We start from the raw sequence: 24,051 nt of genomic DNA, 5'->3' as shown, positions 1-24,051 counted from the left end.
TTTGATTTGATTTAATCCATGAAATAGCAATCACATGAGCAAAGTCAGCATTTTCTTCTTGGAATCAACGTTTGGAAATTGGAATACCAAGCTGATATTTAACAGTCAAAGAGTAGCTTATGTTTACAACTATTTCTGACTGAAACCATAAATCTTGCTTATGAAAAGCACTTAAGCCGCCATTATTCCACACCTATAAATACTCACAATCATCTTCGCCAACTATGTTTGCTCTCCTTCCAAATTCCAAATATTTAATACATTTGCCTGTCTAAAACTCAAGCATTTCTAATCAAAATAGAACAATCTTACATAATTAATCCAAAAATGTGTTTGAATAAATGGCAATCTTCTAGAGATTTCGTATTTTCTTATGTCAACATATTAACAAAATATTGAAATAACAAAGGTTAATTGTCCCAAACCTCACTCTTACAAACAACTACGCTTCAAAGTTTCCAGAGACACTAGTGACTGAATGGAAACAATTATTCAACAAAATGTGTTAGTTTTATGTACTGGTTAAAATCCTAGGATATGAACTAACATCTGATTTACATTTTACAGTGAGCAAGATCATGAAATGTACAGACTTTATCCCCTCCCAGATTCAACGTCATCAAATGTTGCATTATGATCCCGTGATAAAGTTAACCCCATACACCCATGGAGACCTTGTTCCTCTTGGCTCTCAACCTGAGCCTCTGCTAACAGCTCTTGACCAGAATTTTGAACAGTAGGAACTTGGGTCATACCACGTGATTCTTCCAACATCCTAAAATATGCATAAGGACCCCAGCCTGCACAGAAAAATAATATATCTAGAACATCAAAAGGTTCACACCATACTTCATAACTGGGAAAAAAAACTTATGAACTCGGTTAATTTTTGACAGAAAATTATTTAGAATGAGTCATCTAATAGAATCTGCATTGAAGCAAACCTTCAGAATGATAAGGAGGAGGAAAAAACTGCAAATAGCAAAATGTAGCCACTGTAAGCCCTGGAAGACGAAATATTATGTAGTGAGTCAAGTGGCAACAACAGTGTTAAGTAGTTAACTTACAACTAATTGTGATAGTAAGGATACACCAACCTAAAAGACCTCCAGCAAACACATCCTGCCAGTGGTGCCAGTAGTCGTCAACTCGAGAAATGCCAATAAGTGATGCAAAAAGTAGTGGCATAAAAACAATGCAAAGTTTTGCAACATGACCTTTGCGATCAAATGCTTTTATTTTTCCAGATAAGTACAATGATAAAAAACCCAGACCAGCAAAAGACCCTGCACATAAATTGAAATTATTTAAAACAAACAACTAAAAAGAAATTTGAGTACACATGCTTTGAATGAGCTAAACTAATTCCACCATGCATTATGAGCATGACAAAGCCAGTCTTTTTTGTAGACCTCTGTACAAATAACACATGAACTAAATGCTACATACATGAAGTATGGCCGCTTGGGAAACTCTTATATCCTTCCTTTATGACCTTTTTGTCACCATGACAAATGACATCTCCCCATTTATCATAAACCTAACAACAAGCCATTAATCATTAAGTATGCCCACTGTCAAGAATCAACATAATTGATAAATATGAATTGAACACCTAAAATACATACATCCTTTCCATCTGGAAAACATCGCCAGAAGAAGTCCGGACGAGGTCGACCTACTGCATTTTTTATGGCTTCAGTAAATACTGAGGTTATTAAAATGGAGAACAATAGACCTGTGCCAGCAAACAATTTCCTGTTATTGTCTCCAACAGTGTCGTTTCAACAAATAGAATATGCTTGCTACCAATTAAATAAATGAGGGGTATTTAAAATTTAATACATAGCACAGCATGATGAAGATCATAGACATCTCTCCTTTGAATATAGACAACAACAAAGATCACTATAGGCAATAAACCTGCATAAATCTAACCATAACAAAATAGTAAATGACAAGAATCTTGTTAATGTAATTATCCAAGGAATAAAAAGATCACATACTATAACTGAACCAGTAAACTTACAGGAACCGCCCATACAGGAACTGTATTACTCTTCAGGGGATATTTGAGATCAGTCATCATATCCTTCCCAACAAAGCGATGGAAAGGATGGATAACGTACAGGCCAATAACAATCAACACGAGGAGCAAGAGAATGAGCCAATCATGTTTGTGTGTTCTCGCAACTGCATATCCATGAGAACTCACAGTATGTGAACCAAGTTGGACTTCCCTCGTCCTGAATTCCTACAGCACACAAAAACCACAATTTAGATTAGGAGTTGTCAGGAAAGATGTTCAATTCTTCTTTCACAAACACCTGCAGATGTCCAACTTGTCTACATAACAAAACAATCAAATTCAATAAGAGTCATCCTTTTGAAAATTTTCATTCTTGTTACCATGCTGTATATCTCATACTAATAATACGAGGGTCAAGGGTAATGCAATTAACAACAGACAACCTAGTAGATATGTTTCATCAAAATAATGTGAATAATAGCATTTAAAGAAAATACAGAAGTCCATCAGCTCATGAGCAAGAGAAAAGACAGTATAAATGTATGATGGTGTTAAATGGGGGAATTCCATCTCTATTAAAAATCAATATGCATTTTGCTTAATTCCTATCTCTGTGGCAAGGAGCTCAAATGACATTATGAACAGCCTGATTCAACTATAAACTGGTAATTTACAACAGTTAACTGCTGACAGAAAGCTGTGTAGAGAAGAGACTGTTAAATGCCAGTTATACAGACATATGTGATATGAGAACATGTATTCTTATTCTTAAATGATCATTAAATATTACTTCAATCCCTCCACCTCATTTTATTGTTTAAGAAAATACTTGAAACATATCATGTACTCATAATATCTTCAGAGCCAATATCGTAATGGCCAAGCCTGAAGAATCTCCTTCAGTTATTAAGAAAAATCTTATTAAATTGTATACCTCTTCATTCTTTGTGTCTATCAATGGAAAATTAATGGATGAATAGTGAGCACCAGTAACAGAAGAGATCCCCAGCCTCCTGCCTGATAAATTCTAGGTCACTCCAAAGAAAGCAATATCAGGGACAAATACCATGAAAATACCCTGATTTGCTTTGTCTCTTGAAACTTTTGGCCCCCTTTTTTTTTGTTCATAGACACAACAGATATATGTTAAAGTTAAACAAAGCTGCAAAATGTCCAAATCAGAAACCTGGAAAATCTTATATGTCTAACACATAAACATTTTAAATATTACCGAATTTTTAAATATATTTATTCAGCAGGAATGTCAGCATCTCTGGCTACATGTATGCAAGAGCACTTGTTCATCACAAGAATGTAAACATCAATCAAACACAAAGACCAATAATTTTAGGATTCTGGAAAATCACCACAAAACAAAATCTACAATAGTAATAAAAAACAAATTACACAGCCTGCTTTAGTACAAATGAACCAGAAGGCACAATGCAACTATCTAAAGAGAAAAAAAAGGGATTAAGTGAGGGTGAAGCATTGGTTAACATGAAAGAGATAAGTTCAAGAGTTACGAGCCAAAGACAAGAGAGTTCATTTGTCAAATCAGACGCAATAAATTAAATGAACTGATATGATCCAAAAAACAGCAAGCCAGCATTAGCCTAAATCATTCATGGCCTTCCTATGGTCCAATTCCTAGAAGTTGTAACTGTGACCTTTTTTCCCAGTCTACTACTATAGAATATCTGCCTATGTGTCCAAGGCACTAAGCAGGGCATAGAATTTCCAAAAAAAAAAAACATTAATACCAAATACAAATGATGGGTATGGGCATGGCTGTAATCACAAGTAGAACACACAAATAGTTGACTAAATTAGCATATCTAAATCTACATGTTCTGTTTTGGAAGACAAACATTATGCCACCAACTTAACTTAGAAGCAAAGAACAAGAACATTGTGCGCATTTAACTTGATTTCTGATCAAGAGAAGAAAGGATAAAAGCTCTACAAATATGAATAAAATCCATTACCTTTATCTTGGGAATCAATTAAATGGTTTAAAAACTTCAATTATCATACAGATCCATCCATCAATTCAAAACTTTATTACCATTAATACAGCTTCAAAAGTTTAATTTTTGAGCTTCAAAGCAGTATCCAGAGTTAAAGGAGTAGGTAGTAAAAAAGCGCAGACCTGAAATCGGGTCCTAACAGACTGAAAACGAAAGAAGGGTCTTAAATCCCACCAAGAAGCCATAGTGTGAAGCAAGGAAAACCATTCAAATAAATAGAGACAGAAAGATTGGGAATATCAAATGAGAGCTAGAAAAGAAGTGAAAAGGGAAGGGTTTGCAGAGAATAATAGCAATTTGTGTCTACACGACAAAATATGAAGTGACAGAGAAACTGGGTTAGATAAACTTATACGAATCACATTATACAAATTACTATTCTATGGATGATGTGAAAAAATAAGACAAACAAAGCGAAGGTGGTGGAAATTAAAGCGGCTCCTAAATTATTGCATTTTTTGGTGTTTAGATAAACTTATACGAATCACCCAGGTGTTAAGGACTCTATTTTTGGCATATGGAAACATGTATTTGTCTGTTTATTCGTCAAACTTTCTAACTTTCGAGTATTACTTTAACATAGTACATATACATTTTAAGGAGTTTCTTTTCAAGTCTTAACTGCCTAAAGTTACTTTTATTAATGAAAAAGTTACAATAGAGAGGGGAATGGTTTCCATACATTTACACAGTAACACAGCGATCGTTAGGGCTTCTTAGAGGGAAATTTAGGAAATAAGAACTTATTTTTATGAGTTTCTATTATTAGAGTTTATTCAAGTAACTGTTAAGAGTAGAATTGGATTTTATATAAAAACTGAATTATAAATGTTAAATATTATTTTATTTGTTATAATCAACAAAATAATACTATAGGCAAGGTGGCATCTTCTTATGGTGTCATATCTATGAGGAGGCCACCCAAGTGGCCGACTCATTGGCTAAGTACGGGTTCATCCTTCTTGGTAAATGGTAGTAATAACAGGGTTTTTTTTTATTTTACTCCTTCCTTTATTTTGTTGCAAGATTTAGTCTATGAAGCCTTGATATACTAAAATGACAAATTTTAAAGATGTCATATTTGTGTCGGACACCGATACGGTTTTAATACATGGCCGATACGAATATAAGAAGTATCAATTTTATTTTATGTAGTATTTTAAAAAAAAAAAATACAAGACATTACTTGGATCCAACAGCAATATGGTTTAAGGTGAAGGGAAAACTGAAGCTGTTTTGGGATAAGACTCCACTACAGCTTCAATCATTTTTTAATTTTAAACTTTTAAATTAAGAATTTTGAAATCAGAAAAGCTTAAAAGTAGAGAATACGCGGCATCCCTTCTCTCAAGCAAAACACACAAAAATTCGTGATCCAGCAAGCAGCACGACAAGTGATCATGTGTATAAACAGTAAAATCTAAAATGAGATTGAGTATGCTGTATTCCATAATATAAAAGAAAAGAACTAAAATTATTATAAAAAAAAACACAAGTAACTATCATGTTTGTTTATATGGCTTTTGACCAGGAGGATGCATTTAAGTACAGAACAATATCATTGTTTACTCAGTTCTCCTCCTTAATTTTGGTTAAAAAGTGGCTGAAACCAGTTGTTATGGCTGATGTTGAGGTCAGAGATGCTTGTAGTATGCTGATACCCTGCACCAACATGGTAAAACTAAAGCAATCTAAGGTAATACTACTGCAAATTTAAAGCAAACAAAATAAAAAAATAAAGAGTTGAGTAACAGGAATTTTCATACGGTTTAGTAAATATAAAACACAATCCGATGACATAGGCGTCACAACCAAATCATCAGTTGGCATGCGCATTGTTGGTCCTTTTACAAATCCTTTACTTTTTCCTAACTCAAATATGGGATCAACCAACTCCTCAGTTGTCCATGTTTCATCGCCTCTGTTTACTTTCCTAAATGTGCAAGTTAAATACCATGAAGTAAGTTCTATTTTATAATTGCTGTTGATTCTTTGCTTAGTTTCACAAAAATAATTCTGGAATGGGGGCATGGTAAATTGTGAGTGGCTGAATGCTTAATTTGAATTGTGGAGCAACCACAGGATTAACAAGTTTATTCTTTATTTCCTGTGTTGTCCAATAATCTTCGTCTAAATCAACAATACTCTTATACAACCCATCAACATCAGCTCTAACAACTGGTCTCAGACACTTGTTAACCAAAGTTGCAGGGGAGAACTGAGTAATCAATGATATTATTCTGTACTTAGGATACATCATGGACAAAAGCCATATAATCAACATGATAGTTACTTTTGGTTCTTATGCTTAGTTTTTTTTTTTGTTTTAAGGTGATGAGGTTAAGGCTTGACTTAAAACATTTTACATACACATTGCCTTTAGGATTGAACAAATGGAACAACAAAAGATATCTCACTTTTGATGTAAAAGAAAGAAAATCCTATACTTAGCATTCCAAGTTGAACAAATGGAACTGCTCTTTGCTTTCAAAACACATAATAAAACCCCTTTGTAACATTGAGATGATGGCTCATTGGTATTAAGTTCTTACAAATAGCTAGTTGGATATTTTGGATTCTATATTCTATCCTTCCCTTTTCCTCGAAGGACAAAAAAAAATATTTGCATTCTAAATAGCACCACACATGCACCAATAATCAATTATCAGTTATTTTTTACAATTCCAAAATAAAAATATAAAAATTGTTTTAGTAGTAAAATCCTTTATCGTTGTTATGGATGGGACAATGATGAAAAACACTCGAGCCAGGTGGGAATGATAATATTAAAAGGAAGGGAAGAAGGGACATAGTGAGAACATGGGTTCTGTGATGGGAATTACATGACACTCACTAATAGATATGTTGCCTCACACACACTCTTCCCTGCTTCTAAATTTTAGCAGTGATAAATATCAAGAGCCATAATTATCACTTTTTCTATTTAATTTCACTATGTATCCCTAGTGTTTTTCTTCCCCTAAAAAGCTTTGTCAAATTTGGTATTACCTTCTTTCTCTTCTTAATAGTAAAAGGACTGATATGCCGAGCTGCAGGTGAAGCAGTCTTCTGAAACTTTGCTCCCCTTGCAGGAGTTATAGTGCCATTAAGTTTGATGCTCTTTCTAGACATGGCTCTCTGGAAGTTCTTGGATGAACTCTTCTCGCGTTTTCTTGGCCAATTGTCAAACTCCTCACTACTACTAACTACTCTTCTTGAAAGCATCTTCTCTTTCGTGTAAACCTCCTGTTCTTGCTCCAGTTTTGTTTCTTTGAGTTCTCTTTGAGCTATTTTTGTTTCCATCAGTATTTCCTTCTCGCTGGCCTTGAGAGCTTCAATCCATGCCTCAGCCGCTGCTACTTTTTTATCAGCAATTTCTTGTGCTGAGGCTGCATGATTTGTTAGATACTCATACTCAAATTTTGAGATAGTGATCATGGAACTATGCTGTGTTGTTAAAGCTCTTTCTCTCATGGTGGTCTCAGTAAGAGTTTTCAGCTTCTCTAAGGCTAGAGCTTCTGATGCTTTGGCTACTTCCAGCTCTTGCATGATGCCTTGCAATCTTTCCTCTGTCATGTCTATCTCAAACTCAACTTTTTGAATCTCTTCCTTGCTGGCTGCAACCTCTTGGCTTACATCCTCATTTTCCTTTTTTGCATCTGCTGTTTCTGTCTTCAGCTTTTCAAGAGTATGAGACAGGCTCATGACTATAGATCTCACCTTTTCCTCTGCAGCAGACACAGCTTCTAATTTAGATTTTGCTCTCAAAATCTTGGAATTGAGATTTTGAACTGTTGAGTCCACTTTCCCTTCCTTCTTCTTCAACCGATCTGTCTCAGCAGTGACATGCTTCAACTCATTTCTTATGACATCCATAGAGGCCATAAACTGAAAACCTTCTTCTCTAACCAAAGCTAATTCTTTCCTAGCTGCCTCCAATTCTTCCGTTATAGTTTGTAACACTATAGAGTATTCTGATTCCTCCCCTTTCCTGAAAATTCCTTCCAATTGCTTTACACTCCCATCTCCTTGAACCCTTTTATTCATATCCTTAACTGACTTTAACTCGTTCTGCAAGAAATCAACATCTGATATTGTCACAGCCAATTTCATTTCAAGCTCCTTTGACTCATCAATCTCTTCAATGGCCTCCTTCAACTTTCTCCTCGCAATTTCCAAATTGAATGAAAATTGATTTGCTTCCTTTTCTCTCTGGGCCTCAATATCTGCAAGTTCTTTCGAAGCCTCGATCCTAGCTAGTTCAGCAAGTACTTGCTCCTCATTGGCCTCCTCAATCTCCCTTCTAAGCTCTTCTGCAGTTGTTAAACATGATAACATCTTAGAGTTCGATGCTTCAATTTCCTTCTCTGCCCTGGATTTCTGATCCATCACAGAAGCCACATCAAGCTTAAGCTTGAACAATTCCTTTTTGAGATATTCCAACTCTCTCATGACTTGTGCATACTCATAATTCTCATTTCTCTTTGCAACAACAATTGCCCCGTGTTGGCTCTTCCCCCTCTTCTCTAGGCTTTCTACATCTATCATTTGTGTTTTTGCCTTGTAACTTGACTCCTCAATCATAGAAGAAAGATGTTCTGCTGTCTTCTTCGCATTCGAAAGCTCAGGTTCTGCTTGAGCTGTTACAGATTCTGCAGTCCATTTGCTCTCTTTGTACCTTCCAATATCCCTTCTTGCTCTGTGGAGTTCCCTTGTTCTTGAAGAGGGCTTCTGAGGATATTGAGAGAAAAAAAATAAAGATTTACTAAAAGAATGCCTCAATAGTTCACAAATTTTAAATACACAAGAGAGGGTTGCTTCTGTTATCTGAAAGCTAAACATACCTTATCATCATAGAAGTTAACAGCAGCTTTAACTGATCCAACTCTTTTGCTACCAAGCTCTGCACCATCCATCTGATTTTTCTAAGGTATTAACAAATGTTGCCAATACTATCTATAAGCTTAATTCAGATAATCAGAATTGTTCTTTTTTAGTTTATCCTAAGACATCAGTTTCAATTAAACACCAACATGTAACAAATTCTGTTACCTGAACTAAAACATTATGTGACATGACTTCTAAACAGTGATATATATGAAAACATCACAAAGGAAGCAAGTGCATACCTGGGAGTGTGCTTGATGGCTGGTTAGCTGGTAAAATTAAAAAAAAAAAAGTAAGATTAAAATTGTGATTGAGAATTCTATGCTCAAATGGCCTAAACAAGAACTTATGTAACAAGAAGAGGGAGGGAGTATCGATGACTGGCTGGTATTGGAAGTGGACACATCGCTTCTTGTCCCTTTCTTATTTTTTATAATTTTTTTCCTTACATTCTCAGGTCCCAATTTTTTGATTTTTCAAATATTTCTTGGGACCACATACTTTTCATTTTCACTGGTTTGTCTGTTTCATAGTAGTTGTAAACTTCCTTGCTAGTAAAAAATTGAAAATTGTGCTATCATTAAGACTTGTCCTTCAACACTAGAGCAATTAATTCTATTCGAATATCTCTTCACTCCCTAAATTTCTTTTATAGATTATAAGTATTTCTCTTAATATAAAACTTTTATTTTAAGTATTTAATGCATCAATATACTTAGAACCAAAAACCCAGACTACTAGTTAATTTGAAATAATCTTACATTAATTAATCTATATTTCAATACTATTTAAACTTTTTTAATTATGTTCTTCTATTTTAGAAGTTTGTAATTAAGTTTATAAACTTGAAAATTGTTCTTGATTGTGTTGATTAGAACTAGACTCAAACATACTATTTAAGGAAAAATATATGATTGAAAGAAGAACTTCTATTAAAAATAATCACCCTAAAATTCTTTGATGAAGTACATACTTTATATACCTACCACACGATAAAAAAAAAAATCCAGTAAAAAGCTAGTAAGTATAAGTAATAAAGGGAATGTCAGAAAATGAACATCAGATTTAAATGAATGCTGTCAAAACCATTAACCGCATTGAAGATTAATGAAACGACAATAATCTGCAATAGAAGAGTTTCACTTTTTGTCATAGCTTTAGGCTCTCTCTTGTATCAATCTGTCACATGTTCTAAAGTCGTTTCTAGCTATAAAGGTAATAGCTTTGCCACAAGAAATCATTGGCCCAATTATCGGCCACATCTTCAGATGCAAGACCATCAAACTGGGTCTCTTAAGTGGCTAAAATTAATATTTAAAGATGACCTATCCCAACCAACACGATATGTTACTGGAAAATCTCTTCTTTATACTTGGTGTAAATCATATCATTGTTTTAGTTTTTCGATATACATTGATACTTAAATTCACGTATAATTTTGTATTATTTTACATAAAACTACAATATATCATTTTTTTAATAACTTAGACTATATAAATTATATAGACCAAGTTTATAAACAAAAGTCTCCTGCTAGAATGGAATAATAAAATAAAATAAAAATAATAAAGGACTTAACGTAGTTTAGATAATGACCATTTATTGTTAAGATCGACAAGTTTGTCTTTCTTTTAAGTTTTAACTACTCTATATTGACTTGAACAAAATATACACTACGAGAATACATAACTAATATTTAATATTTTTTATTTAACAAATAAGAGAATTAATGAAGAAATGTGATAAGCCATCACGAGATCCATTTTAATGTTAATTACCCCATTGTGGTCCTTTCTTTGTTTTCATATTGAGAAGAGATATTTCGCAATTGCTATGTTGTTTGAGCTATGTCTCTCCGGTACAAAATTGCTTTGATTTAAACTCATATAGGCCTTCAGATATCAGGCAATCATTCTCGTTAACACTATTATAGACCACATTATAGAGGTTTATGGATCAATATTGTTCAAATGTGTTGGGTTATCAACTTTAGGGATAAAGACTAAAGGATGTTATTTTGCACATTCACTTTTGTTTTCTGTTGCATTTCATTGTATTATGAAAAGTTTTAAATAAGGTCTTTTTTTATTATTGAAAGAGTTATCTAAAATACTATAAAATGAAAAAATAAAATAAATATGATTTGCAAGAACTAAAAATAAAATATAAATATAAATTTGTAAGGATAAAAAACAAAAAACACTAAATTGGTATTTAAACATCTCTTAAATTAAAAATATATTTTTACTTTTTTAAGTGATTTTATTAGACTAAAATAGCCTTTCCATTAATTTTTTGCACTAATGAGATGTGGTAAATGTTCATAGTCATATTATGTATCACCAAGTATGCCACGTGTTTATTTTAGTTTAATCGATAATTTCAAATTCAAGTCTTAAATATATAATTACATTAAATATTAAAAAAATTAATAATTTCTCCCTAATACAAAATACATGTGATATATGACAAGATGACCAACCAAATTAGTGTAACATATGGATGAAAAGATTAACTGAATTTAATAAAAACATTTGAAAATATCAAAGTAAAAACTTTTTAAAATTTAGTAAAATCGAAAGGACGATGAAATCTATTTTTACGCGGGTGTACTGCTTTGGACACAGGAGAGCATGGTATTCAGCAATTTAATCTTATAAAGAAAAAAAGTAAACATGTAAGATGGCACCTAACTAGCTAGCACAGTCTTGAAAGTTGAAACCACGATCTGACTGAGAGTGTTCTCTTCTCTTCTCTTGTCTTGTCTTGAATGAATGGCTTAAGATCAGAGACAGGGAGAGAAAATGGACGTGGAGAGATCTTCGCTGTGCAATTGCGTGGTGAACTTTCTGTTGGAAGAGAACTACCTTCTCACCGCATTCGAGCTTCTTCACGAACTTCTCGACGATGGCCGCGACGACCAGGCCATTCGCCTCAAACAGTTCTTCTCCGATCCCAATCTCTTCCCTCCCGATCTCATCTCTCGCCTCAACTCTCTCCGAGGTACTCTTCTTTCTCTTCACCGTTCCAATTTGTGTTTTCTATTTGGCGCCTCCTTGTACTTCTGCCAACTATATATAATAGGAATGGATATATGAATTGTTCGTATGCCAGTGAATTTTGCCATAACCTTTAGAATTTAAAACGAGGATATGCTTTGTTGATCACAAGATTAAGAAATTCTGAGGGAGATTACAATACGAAATTAAGCCTTTCTCTAGTACTTGGACTCCAATTTAATACTTAGGGTTGTTTATGAGTTATGACATTTAGGTGTGGATTAATGTTATTTATATCGACTGTATTGGCTTCCTAGATATGGGCATTGTTTTTGTCGGTTATGTAATCTATGGGGACTTTAGCTCCATATAGGGAGTAAGAGTAGCTATATAAGAAATATCAAAGTGCAAGGTGGTTTGATTTAGAAGGCATGTATACTGTATCCTATCCTATGCTTGTGATATATTCTCTTCTTTATTTTCATTCTTGCAATGCAGTGGCTGATCCTCAAACTTTGCTGGAAGAGAAAGAAGCAGCAGAAGAAAAGTTAGCTATTAGTGATTATGAATTGCGTTTGGCTCAAGAAGATATCTCAAAACTCAAGAGTGAATTGCAGAAGAAAGCAGAAAATCATAATGAACTAAAGGGTATTTTTCTTGTTTTTTAAGACAATGTTTTTTTTCTCTTGTCAATTTGGCCTTCTATGTCATACATTTTTTACATTAATATGTATGGTTATGTTGAAGGCCTTTACTTATGGCAATTTTTCGGCTTTTTGCCATCTGCCATTAATTACATAATCCAGCATTGAAAGAGTATTCAACTGAGTTACTTAATGGATTGTTTTCATATAGTGTAAGAAACGGTAGTCTACATTCAAAAGATTGTAACATATGACTTGTGAAACAAATGACAGTGGGCTGGTGCAAGCTTTGGAAGAACAAATGAAATTTTCACAAGGCTTAGTGACTTGCAATTCCCCCAAATATTTTTTTCTGTTGCAAATGATACTGCCATACTTCTGAGTATCTGTTCTAGTTTAATCTTGTTTAATATATTCCCAAAATCTAAATATTGTGCAGAATCAAACCCATTTATAGTTTGTTGACACCCACTACCTTTTGGCTAATAATGCAATTTGGTTTTGTAGAAGGATATTTTACATGCTCTGCTCCTGCACTTCTTTCTTTTTCCTCTTTTGGAAATTCTTCTTCTTTTATACTACTTAAAAGTAGTACAGCACTACAGCTTGGAATACTTAAGATTTTCTCCAGTGGTTACTTCTTTATGCCCAATATTGTAATTCTTATGTGCTTCTATTTTTTGATGCAGCTGAAAAGATAAGTGGAGATGTTTCAGTGAATGATGGGCAGCAAATTCAGCAAAAGAAGAATTCTTCCTTCACCGATTTGGGTCCATTAAAAGAAACAGAACGTCGAGATCTTAATTGTGCTGTAAAGGAATATTTGCTTATAGCTGGCTATCGTCTTACTGCAATGACATTTTATGAAGAGGTTGGTACATCTGTATTGGCTTTCGTTCCCCTTTCCTGCCCCCTCTTTCTGTGACTATGCTTTTCCATCATTTGTTTTCTCTCCTTTTTTTTCATGTTATCTTGTTGGAGGTGGGGGGTAGACTCTTTTACTTTTTAAGAAGCCAATGGCTACATTCTTATTTGAAAACAGACTTTGCTGTCAACTCTTCCAGTTTTCGATTTTTTTGTCCTTTACCTTTTTTGGTTTGTGCTTGGGAAATAAAGTAGTTACACTCAGCAGCTGTAGTAGCTTCATGTATGCATCAAGAACCACTCTAATATGAAGAAGACATACATGGAATATATGAATTATATTATGCTATTTTACTTTTTTTATTTTGGGAATGGGATGATGGGACTTGGATAGTATTATCTAAGGTTGTTAAACTCAAGATTTTACTCCGACTTGGGAAGGGGTAATAGAATTGTAAATCATGGAGTTGTAACACGAAGCACAAGATTCTACAAGTTTCATAAAATTCTTACATATGCATATAAATTCATATATATGCCACATCTTATTGGCCTGGGCATTTCTTGTGCTTAATTTTAGCACTATTTTGATCTGCTACAATTGTTGCTATAGGTTACAGACCAGAACTTGGACAGTTGGCACAACACACCTGCATCTGTACCTGATGCCTTACGTCATTATTATTATCAATATCTTTCATCAACTTCAGAGGCTGCTGAGGTGATTTTTTTTTATTTTGATTGTATCAGCATGTTTCTCATTGCATACTACCTAAACTAGTGCTGAGATTGTACTCAAGAAACAAAGGTGCTGAGAAATTGTTTGACTATATGGTTTTGCTCCACATGACTCTGTAAGCTTACACCGTTTTGTGGATTTTACATATTGCACTATGCATTTGTAGGTTTTTATCTGCTTTTCCTTCTGCTATCATTATGTTAGTTTCTGCTGATGATTGATGTTTGAGTGATAGAATTGATATTAGTTTATGGGCTTATCTGTTTAGGTTATATGGGCTTCGTGTACTTATCTTGATGATCAGTCTGAGTTTGGAAACTATAATCCAACCTTCCAAACTTCTCTTTCACAGACATTTTTCTTTATCACATGGTTTCTATATGTTATTTGTCACAAACCAACTATCCCAAAAGCTGTTAGGTCTTCAATGGCACATCGATATCATGGCCATGGTTCTATATTATGTCTAACAATATTTGATTGACGTACGTAACTGCTCAGCTAACTAGTTCATTGGTTTTCAAGTTGAATTGGTCAGTCTATGTAGGTTTTAGAACTACTGAACAGGTTTGAAAATGTTGTATGGCATTATCTTCAAATCTTTCAGCGACGTGGATAGAAACTGAGTTTACTGTGGATTAATACTAACACAGAAAACCTCAGAGAACATTGCTCTGATTGCAAGGCTAATATGGCATTGGTTGTTTTGAATTGATTTTTAGTTGTTATTTTGAAGTTTTAGGTAAATACTTTTACCAAATTAATCCTATAATTTTCATTTCGTATACTGTTTCTGCTGAATCACACATGATGCTAATGCAGGAAAAATTTTCCCTACTTAGAGAAAATGAAACTTTGCTGAATGCAAATAAGAGGCTGAATCAAGAAAAGGAGAACTTGTTGAAGAACAAAGACATGGCGGATGCTCAAATAGTCACATTAACTAAGTCCTTGGATGCAATGCAGAAAGATCTTAAAGACAAAGAAAACCTGGTACTTCCTTCTTATGTTTAAAAGACGCTAACAAACAATATGCATATTTTCAAATTTATGATGTACTAGTTTAATTTTCAGGTGCAAGTTTTGAAGCAATCCTTGGAGCACCAAAGAAAGGAACTCAATGATTGCAGAGCTGAGATCACTTCCCTGAAAGTGCATATTGAAGGGTCTCACTTGGGAAATAATCTGGTTATCAGTGATGTTAATAATGTTCAATCTGAATCTCTTGAAAAATATAAGGAAGAAATGAAGAAATTGCAGATGGAAAATGAATGGTTGAAGGAAAAGAATATAAGATCTCCTGAACCTGGAAATTTTGTTGGTTCTGAAAAGGAAAATTTGCAGATAAATGATAAAGTGATTGAGATTCATGAAGACCAAGGTGCAATCTCTGACCCTATTGATGTGGCTTTGGGTGCTGTACACAATGAAGATGCTCAATCACCAGTTGTTCAAACTCTTGCTCAGTATGCTGATAAACATGAGGATACATTGCCTGAGTTATTTAATCCTGCAAATACAAATAATGCTTTTAAAAATATAAAAAATGTCTCTGAACAAAATGTTGGGCAACAAGCAGAGGATAGCAGCTTGCTTGTAAAATCAGACAGTGTGAATGATGGAGCAATATCTGAGAGGACGGCAAGTTCTTTGTACTCTTGGCTTGAGGAAATCCTTAAACATTATTACTTGTTGGTTTCATATTGGCGTATTGCTTACCTTTTTGAATCAATGAAACTGAAAAAATGATGCTAGTTTTAGTCCAGACATTCTTGTGTTAAAAACGGTGATCTATAAGTACTGTTGCTGATTTTCATTGCCAGTCATATAGCATGTCTGAAAATTATAAAGATAAAAAATTTCTCCCTTCTTTATCCAAAAGAAATGAGAAGAGTCAGAATGACTAAATTTTAACACAAGAGGTCTTTGTCTACATCGTTATGTAATTTTATTATTTTATTCTTATATACCTGTATATTTTAACAGGGGTTAGGAACCATTCAGATACTTGCAGATGCTTTGCCTAAAATTGTTCCCTATGTCTTGATCAACCATCGAGAGGTTTGCTTCTCAATAAATTTATTTATCCTGTTCACTTTCCTATATTGGCTGCATCAGTTTTGTTTGGTTGCAGGAGCTCCTTCCCTTAATAATGTGTGCAATCGAGCGCCACCCAGATAGCAGCACTCGAGATTCTTTGACCCACACATTGTTTAATTTAATAAAGCGACCTGATGAACAACAAAGACGAATAATAATGGATGTGAGTTATCATATTTTCTTAACTTTTTCTAATGAATGGTTTAGAGTGCAGCTTTGAATTTCCCTGTTGTCGTTTCAGGCATGTGTGAACCTTGCAAAGAATGTTGGAGAGATGAGAACAGAAACAGAATTGCTTCCTCAGTGTTGGGAACAAGTATATTCTAGCCTCAATTTTAAACCTTCTCTTTGCCATTCTAATTTTGGAGCAAGGTTTTCAATTTGTTAAATGTTATGATTTTTAGATCAGTCACATGTACGAGGAGCGTAGACTGCTTGTTGCTCAATCATGTGGAGAGCTTGCAGATTTTGTACGGCTGGAGATTCGCAATTCTCTTATTTTGTCTATTGTGCAGCAACTAATAGAAGATTCTGCCAGTGTTGTTCGAGAGGCTGCTGCCCGTAATCTGGCCATGCTTCTTCCACTTTTCCCGAACATGGATAAATATTTCAAGGTCAGCCTCACTATATTTGCTTCGAGGCGAGAAGGTTTCTGACTTGAGACTTGGCTACAATGTAAGCTCTAGAACAGGTTGACAAGACATGGTCTAGGGAATGGAGCCTTTTACCCTTACTATAATATGGCAGCATTTTTCTTAAAAGAATAATAATAAATATTAAGAGTTGCTCCAAGTCATTGTTTTTTCTGTTGACAGGTGGAGGATATGATGTTCCAATTGGTATGTGACCCATCAGGAGTGGTGGTGGAAACTACTCTCAAGGAATTGGTTCCAGCAGTTATTAAGTGGGGGAACAAATTAGATCATGTTTTGAGAGTTTTGCTTTCTCATATTGTAAACTCTGCCCTGGTATTTGTTGTCTTTGTACTGTCACTGCTCCATTGTGATTGAGAATTTCATTCTGACAAATATTTTTTTTTCTAAGTGGAAATTCTTGCCCCATTCTGCAGCGTTGTCCACCTCTTTCTGGGGTTGAAGGATCCATTGAGTCAAATCTCCGTGTCTTGGGTGAAAGAGAGCGCTGGAATATAGATATTCTGTTGAGAATGCTGGCAGAATTGCTTTCTTGGGTGCACCAGAAAGTAATTGAGACATGCCCCTTTTCATCCACCACAGAAACTACCCAAGCTGTGTTATCTACGGCTTTGCTTGAATTGTATGCTAGGTAAGCTTAGCAAGAATGGTTTATGGCAATGACCTTAGTCTTTATGTCACATGCTTCCCTCTGAAACTTGTTGATTCATGTTGCAATCTATATGCATTCCACTGGACATGCATAGCACATTTACATACACTGCTGAATGATAAACTGTTTGACTGCTCTGTCAAAGCTGTTAATGATCTTTAATGGTTTCCATTTTGATAGGGGGCAAGTTGAATGGGGTGCCTTTGAATGGATGCATGTTGAGTGCTTTCCTAATTTGATACAGCTGGCTTGTTTGTTACCTCAGAAAGAAGATAACTTACGAAGTCGAATTTCAAAGGTCACTTGTCTATCAGTTGAAGTTTTTTATTTAATTATTTTATGACTTCTTATCATAGTTTTTTCCTAGCTTTTGCTGACATAAGTCATTTAAATGCAGTTTTTGTTATCTGTTTCTGAAAGTTTTGGGGATTCCTACGTGACATGCATAATGCTTCCAGTATTTTTAATAGCAGTTGGGGATGATGCCGATCTGACATTTTTTCCTACTTCCATCCATTCAAGAATTAAAGGTAATCAATTCTTCAATATTTCTGTGATTTTTTCACATAATTACTTTGTATTTGACTTTTCACTTATAGGTTTGAGACCAAGGTCTGCTGTTGCTGATAGGCTCTCTACAATGTGTGTCCTTCCGCTTCTATTGGCTGGGGTTTTGAGTGCTCCTGGAAAACATGAACAATTAGCAGAATATTTGAGGAAGCTGCTACTAGAAGAAAATTCGATGCAGAATCAATCAACCAAGCACACTCCTGAGATTATTAATGCTATCCGCTTCATTTGGTATGATTAGCATTTAGCATCATAAACATTCTTAAAATATATTGTATTTTTCTCCAATATTCATAATGAGAATTCTTTGTAATGCAGCATATATGAAGAAAACCATGGTATGATATTTAATATACTATGGGAAATGGTTGTCAGCTCTAATGCGAGCATGAAAATAAATGCTGCTAAGTTGCTGAAAGTTATTGTAAGCTTATTGTTTCCTTTTTTTCCGTGTTGCATCTCTTAGATATGCCAAAACTAACACGGGTGTTCATTAATAGGTGCCACACATTGATGCAAAGGTTGCTTCAACTCATGTTTTGCCTGCCCTTGTTACTCTTGGATCTGACCAAAACCTGACTGTAAAGTATGGTAGCATAGATGCATTTGGTGCTGTGGCTCAACACTTCAAAAATGAGATGGTATCTATCTCTAATATTTCTCCCTGTTTTCTGATTAAATTTTGATGCTAATGCAGCTCCACATTTCAAATTGCTGATCAAATAAAATATCTTCCAGATTGTTGACAAGATACGTGTTCAAATGGATGCTTTTCTTGAAGATGGTTCCCATGAAGCTACTATTGCTGTTATTCGTGCATTGGTGGTTGCGGTACCACATACGACAGAAAGACTTAGAGAATATATCCTTAACCTTGTTTCTGAATAAAATATGTTTATAAAAGTTCTTAATGTCTTGACCATTTTGTCTGATTTACTTAGTTATTCGTATTTTCTTGGCTTTCAAGATCTCTAAAATTTTGCTGTTTGTTTCTTTAACTTGACATACATCTTTTGTCCAAGATTTCCCAACTTACAGCTATGCCAAATTCATCAAGTGATTTGATGCGTCGACGAGAACGAGCCAATGCATTTTGTGAGGCAATCCGTGCTCTGGATGCTACAGGTTTACTCATTTAAAACTTATATTAATCTTGTGTCCACAAATCCTATTGTGCTCTTTTTTTTGTTGTTGAAATTATAGTGTTTTAGGTATAGAGATAATAATCTTAAGAGATCATCTCTAAGATAGTCTAAATTATTTCAAGACTATGAGATACTTTTCATATACTACCTCGGTTATTTTGTTTGATGATTTAGCACTTTTTTTGCCTCCATTTTGATTTTCATTTTACAATATCAATGAAGCATGATTTTTTTCTTTCTATTATATCCTTTCCCATTTATTGTGGAATGAGAAAATAAAAAAGAAGTATAGATAGGAGAGAATATAATTAAATATGAAAGACAAGGGATACATTACAAAATTGCATAATAATTTTTACGAAATCTAAAATGCTAACTGTATTTCTTAATTCTTGTGCCAAAACCTTTAAATATGGCTTGTTTAAATGAGTCAAACTTAAGCAGCCTTGTTTTTCTACAAGCCAAGCCTAAACTTATAAGTTCAACTCAACTCATTTACACCCTTAAGCTAGAGTCTAAAATTGCAACATGAGATATAAAAGTCAGTATACGAGTTTTAATTTCCCATGGAGAATTTGTTTTGCTGATTTTTAACATTTCATTTCCGTTCTCTTGTAGATCTTCCTGCAAATAGCGTTCGGGACTTGTTCCTGCCTGCTATACAGAATCTCTTGAAAGACTTGGATGCATTGGATCCAGCACACAAAGAAGCCCTTGAAATTATTATGAAGGAAAGATCAGGAGGAACTTTTGAGTCTTTTAGTAAGGTGATGGGTGCTCATATTGGCCTTCCATCATCAGTGACCAGCTTCTTTGGTGAGAGTGGATTGCTTGGAAAGAAAGAAACCACAGAGCCACCATCAGAAGCAACAGTGTCTCCCAAAGCTGCTGCACCATCACCAGCAGAAGACACAAGATTCAAGCGCATCATGCTGGGAAATTTTAGCGAGATGCTTCGTGGCAAGGCAAAAGCCCCAGAGGAAGGTCAGAACCAATAAGATGCATTTCTGCATGGTAAGATTTTGCTCGTTCAGATACATCTGGTGAAGGTCATTGTTGTGTCGCATATTTACAACAACGAAGACTTGTCCAATAGGTGAGATTGGCCACTGTTGTTTCCCAAATATTATAGACATTTTTTTTTTAAATCATTAGTGATTTTTCATAGATAGAAGAGGAAAGTATAGATAAATATTTCATTGTAGTTTTGTCGTATTTTTGGCGTGTATGATCTATTATCAGGCCTTGTGTCGGGGACAGGAGAGATTTGAATGAGGAGCACGGTAGAATCTGTTAATTGTAAAATGATTTATCGTATGCCCTGCATTTGGTGCTGTATTGACTTTTATGGATCGGGATATTTTAGGACTTAAGAACACAATTGGGGAATCGAGCGATTTAGTGCAGACAAGTCTGTCACTACTTTCTTAAAAGATAATAAACCAACTGATTGAATCAAAAATATTTGGTAAAATTAGTGATTGAAGTGTTTGGTTAGGGGGAAAAGAAAAAAAAATTATAATACCGTAATGAGGATAAAAATAATAAAAAAGGTTTATAAGTTAAAATGGTAAATGTCACATGATTAGCCTTAGAGAAAATGTTAGAAACTGATTGAGGTGACCTGCCTTGAGGTGTCCATATGATCATCCTTTCTACCTCCATGTCCGTATTGATGTTCAGAATTGATAGTTGTTAGAAACTGAACCTTAGCTAAATCTGTCTATAGTCCATGTGCATATTATGGCAGAGCCATTAATTGTGTCTGAGCCAAATAACCCACAACATAACGAAAATATACATAACTGCGGTTGGATAGTTAGAGAGTTTTTACTTTCTCAGAAATTTTATATTGAAAAATTATGATTTTCATATTTGTTATGTAATAAATTAAAAAGATTATCAGAAAATTATAATTATAATTCTTTGGAAATTAATTTTAATTAATTTTCTCGAAAAACATTTTTAAGGGGATTCAAATTTTTTGAATGGAAAAAAGTTTTAATTACATAAAATGATTACATTATCCTTTTCACAATTACAAACAAGATTGTTCTTTATCCAAAAGCTTCTGGCTCTACTATTGTTGCATTGTATTTATGATACATTTTAATTTTTATATTTCTACACTTTCATGTGTTTCTCATTGTCTAAAGTTTTTTATATTTGATATTGTCATTGTTAAGCATTATGTGATATAGATCACTTGTCTTTATTTTTTTATTGGCATACCAATTTTGACAATAGCAGTCAATCATTGACTTCCATAATGTGATTCTATGAATACAAAGCCAAAAAAATAAAATGTCAAAGTTGTTGAGAAGATGATTCAATCATTAAGATGTATTTTCTTTTAATGAAGGGTATATTTATAAAAAAAATATTATATGCCCAAGAAAGTTATAATGTAACCAAATGTGAAAATCTTTATTTCCGAGAAAATATATTAAGACTACTCAAACATATTTTGCACATTTCTTTGAATTCATGATTTCCAATCATCATGTTTCTCACAAATCATGATTCCCATGTATATAAAAATTTTCGAACTACCAAATGCCCCCTAAAGGACACATCAATATGGAAGAACATATTCCCAATGAACTTAATAGTGAAAGTTGGAGAATAACCTCTCATATTCTCCTTTCCCAAAAAATAAAAAAACTTCTAATATTCTTATGGGAATATCACTTTCCATCTCTATTTATGAAAATAAAAATATAGAAAAATATGATAAAAAAGAGAGTTATAATATTTTCAAAAATAAATAATACTCTAAGTGATTTAATTTTTTTAAAAAATAGTATTTGTTTAGGATGGTTGTATTTTTGGGTTTCAAATGCAATTTTAAAAACAAATTTGTGACAAAAATGGAGGTGGAATCGTTTCTAAATCATTTTTGAAACACTTTTACACCCATTCTCAAAACTAAGAAAAAATATTTTGAAATTGGTTTAGTTAAAAAAAAAGCACACATTTCTCACATTTGACCATGGCACTTTTTGTTATCATCACGGTTACCACAATTACTATCACCATCATTGTCATTATCGACACTATCATTGTCGTCACTACCAATATAACCTCCATCATTGTCATCACCTCAACCACTACCATCGTCGTTACCGATATTATCATCATCACCATCACCACCACTATTCGTGTCACTGTCACTATCATTATCATTATCACTACCACCACTATAAGTGCTACCAAATCCACCACCAATGTTGTTGCAACTACCACTTGGTGCCACTATCAACACCACTATCAACTACCATCATCACCGCCACCGGCATCATCATCACTATCGGCATTACTATCACCACCATCAATGTTACCACCATCGTCATTGTACCACCACAATCACTACCAACAATACCACTTTTGTCATCGCCACCACATTCACCACCACATCCTCACCACTTTTTGCCACCATTACCACCATCGACATTGCTACAACCACCACCACTAATACCACATTTGTCATTGTCACCACTAATACCACCGTCACCACCACCACCAACGTTGCCACCATCAACACCACCACCACATTGTCACTATCACCATCATCTACATTGTCACCACCATCAATGCCACCTCTACCACCATTGTCGCTATCACCGCAATTATCACTGATAAGTTGTCATTACTGCTAACATCACCATCATCGTTATTACCACACAAAAATATTCTTAAACTAATTGCCGGTCTAAAAATTTTTGAAACTAAAACTAAAAAGAGTTGCTAATTTTTAAAAAAAAAATCAATACTCAAAACTAAAAACCACCCCAACTAGCCCTTAAACGATGAAAGATGCAATTAAAGAAGTTAACTACAACCAGTCGAGGGTGTGTACTTGCATCCTTCATTTTTTAAAATTCATCAAATTTGTAAATAAAATCTTATATTTTTATATTTTATTTCATTTATATTTATATAATTGAACTCATTGATTTTATTTTTTGTAATTTGCACCTACTAATTTAAGGTCTTGGATCACTGGTTTAACTACTTAGTTGATTTTTAAATTATTTGAATTTTTAAAATAAATCCTTAAACTTAAAAAAGTTTTTAATTAAGTACTTGACGAAACTTATGAGTCTTGTATCAAAATGGTGTATTTTTTTTATAAATTATCAAAATGGGTAGATTTTTTAAAAATTACGAAAAAATGAGTAAATCGTGCTTCCAAAGAATAATATCAACGTTAAGAAATCATTCTTCCAAAGACGATTCACTTTTTAAATTTTTGTTATTTTTCTTTTAAAAATTTGTGGTGGTTAAAAACTAACACAAATTGTTTGTTCTGCTGCCCCACAAAATGTGCCGTATCTTTTTATTTAAATATGTAACAAAAACTAGAAAAGCGAAATCATCTCTGGAACCACGGTACGGTTTATTCGTTTCTGTATTTTTTTTAAATTTACCCATTTTGATAAGTTATGAAAAAATTGTATCATTTCGATACAAAAGCTAGACACTGACAACAGATCGATGATGAAACAAAAGTCATTCACTCAATTAAAAAATTTATATGATCAAGGACTTTTTTTTTTCTTTTAAAATTTGGAAGTTATTTGAATTAAACAATTTAGAAATCAATTAAATAATTTAATCTAAAAAACAATAAATATATAAGAAGAATAAAATACTTGAAATAGTAAATTTAAATCTATAAAAATAGAGAAAACAAAATACAAAACTCAAAATTTTTGTTTATAGTTTTATGATTAAAT

General features: G+C 33.7%; 2 protein-coding genes across 8 annotated transcripts; one reads left to right on the top strand and one right to left on the bottom strand.

Annotated features, from left to right (window-relative positions):
- Positions 1–330: 330 nt before the first annotated feature.
- LOC114384896 (lipid phosphate phosphatase 2-like) lies at positions 331–9,350 on the bottom strand. Of its 6 annotated transcripts, none has more exons than XM_028344741.1 (10): positions 9,189–9,350; positions 8,904–8,975; positions 7,069–8,790; positions 2,030–2,254; positions 1,846–1,933; positions 1,629–1,738; positions 1,450–1,540; positions 1,068–1,286; positions 945–972; positions 331–800 (listed from the first exon to the last, which is right to left on the bottom strand). In XM_028344741.1, the coding sequence occupies exons 2-9, from the start codon at positions 8,973–8,975 to the stop codon at positions 947–949; spliced, it is 2,553 nt and encodes an 850-aa protein (XP_028200542.1). In that variant the 5' UTR covers positions 9,189–9,350; the 3' UTR covers positions 331–800; positions 945–946. The 6 variants fall into 6 exon arrangements, with proteins under 6 accessions (XP_028200542.1, XP_028200526.1, XP_028200551.1 ...); XM_028344725.1 differs by having other exon boundaries at positions 945–1,004; positions 1,098–1,286; XM_028344750.1 differs by having other exon boundaries at positions 945–1,004; positions 1,098–1,286; positions 8,904–8,962; positions 9,189–9,329.
- Positions 9,351–11,623: 2,273 nt separating this feature from the next.
- On the top strand, positions 11,624–20,692 carry LOC114384880 (RAB11-binding protein RELCH). 2 transcript variants are annotated; one of them, XM_028344715.1, is made up of 20 exons: positions 11,625–11,949; positions 12,444–12,593; positions 13,279–13,460; positions 14,067–14,174; positions 15,015–15,185; positions 15,267–15,833; positions 16,179–16,253; positions 16,327–16,455; positions 16,534–16,608; positions 16,697–16,906; positions 17,108–17,260; positions 17,362–17,576; positions 17,778–17,895; positions 17,995–18,127; positions 18,197–18,398; positions 18,486–18,591; positions 18,668–18,808; positions 18,906–19,029; positions 19,176–19,292; positions 19,931–20,692. In XM_028344715.1, the coding sequence occupies exons 1-20, from the start codon at positions 11,751–11,753 to the stop codon at positions 20,308–20,310; spliced, it is 3,555 nt and encodes a 1,184-aa protein (XP_028200516.1). In that variant the 5' UTR covers positions 11,625–11,750; the 3' UTR covers positions 20,311–20,692. The 2 variants fall into 2 exon arrangements, with proteins under 2 accessions (XP_028200508.1, XP_028200516.1); XM_028344707.1 differs by having other exon boundaries at positions 11,624–11,949; positions 17,995–18,398.
- The last annotated feature ends 3,359 nt before the right edge of the window (positions 20,693–24,051 follow it).

The sequence above is a fragment of the Glycine soja genome, chromosome 2 (genome assembly GCF_004193775.1).
Source record: "Glycine soja cultivar W05 chromosome 2, ASM419377v2, whole genome shotgun sequence".
NCBI classification, from domain to species: domain Eukaryota; kingdom Viridiplantae; phylum Streptophyta; class Magnoliopsida; order Fabales; family Fabaceae; genus Glycine; species Glycine soja.
This window is presented reverse-complemented; position numbering and strand designations above follow the sequence as displayed.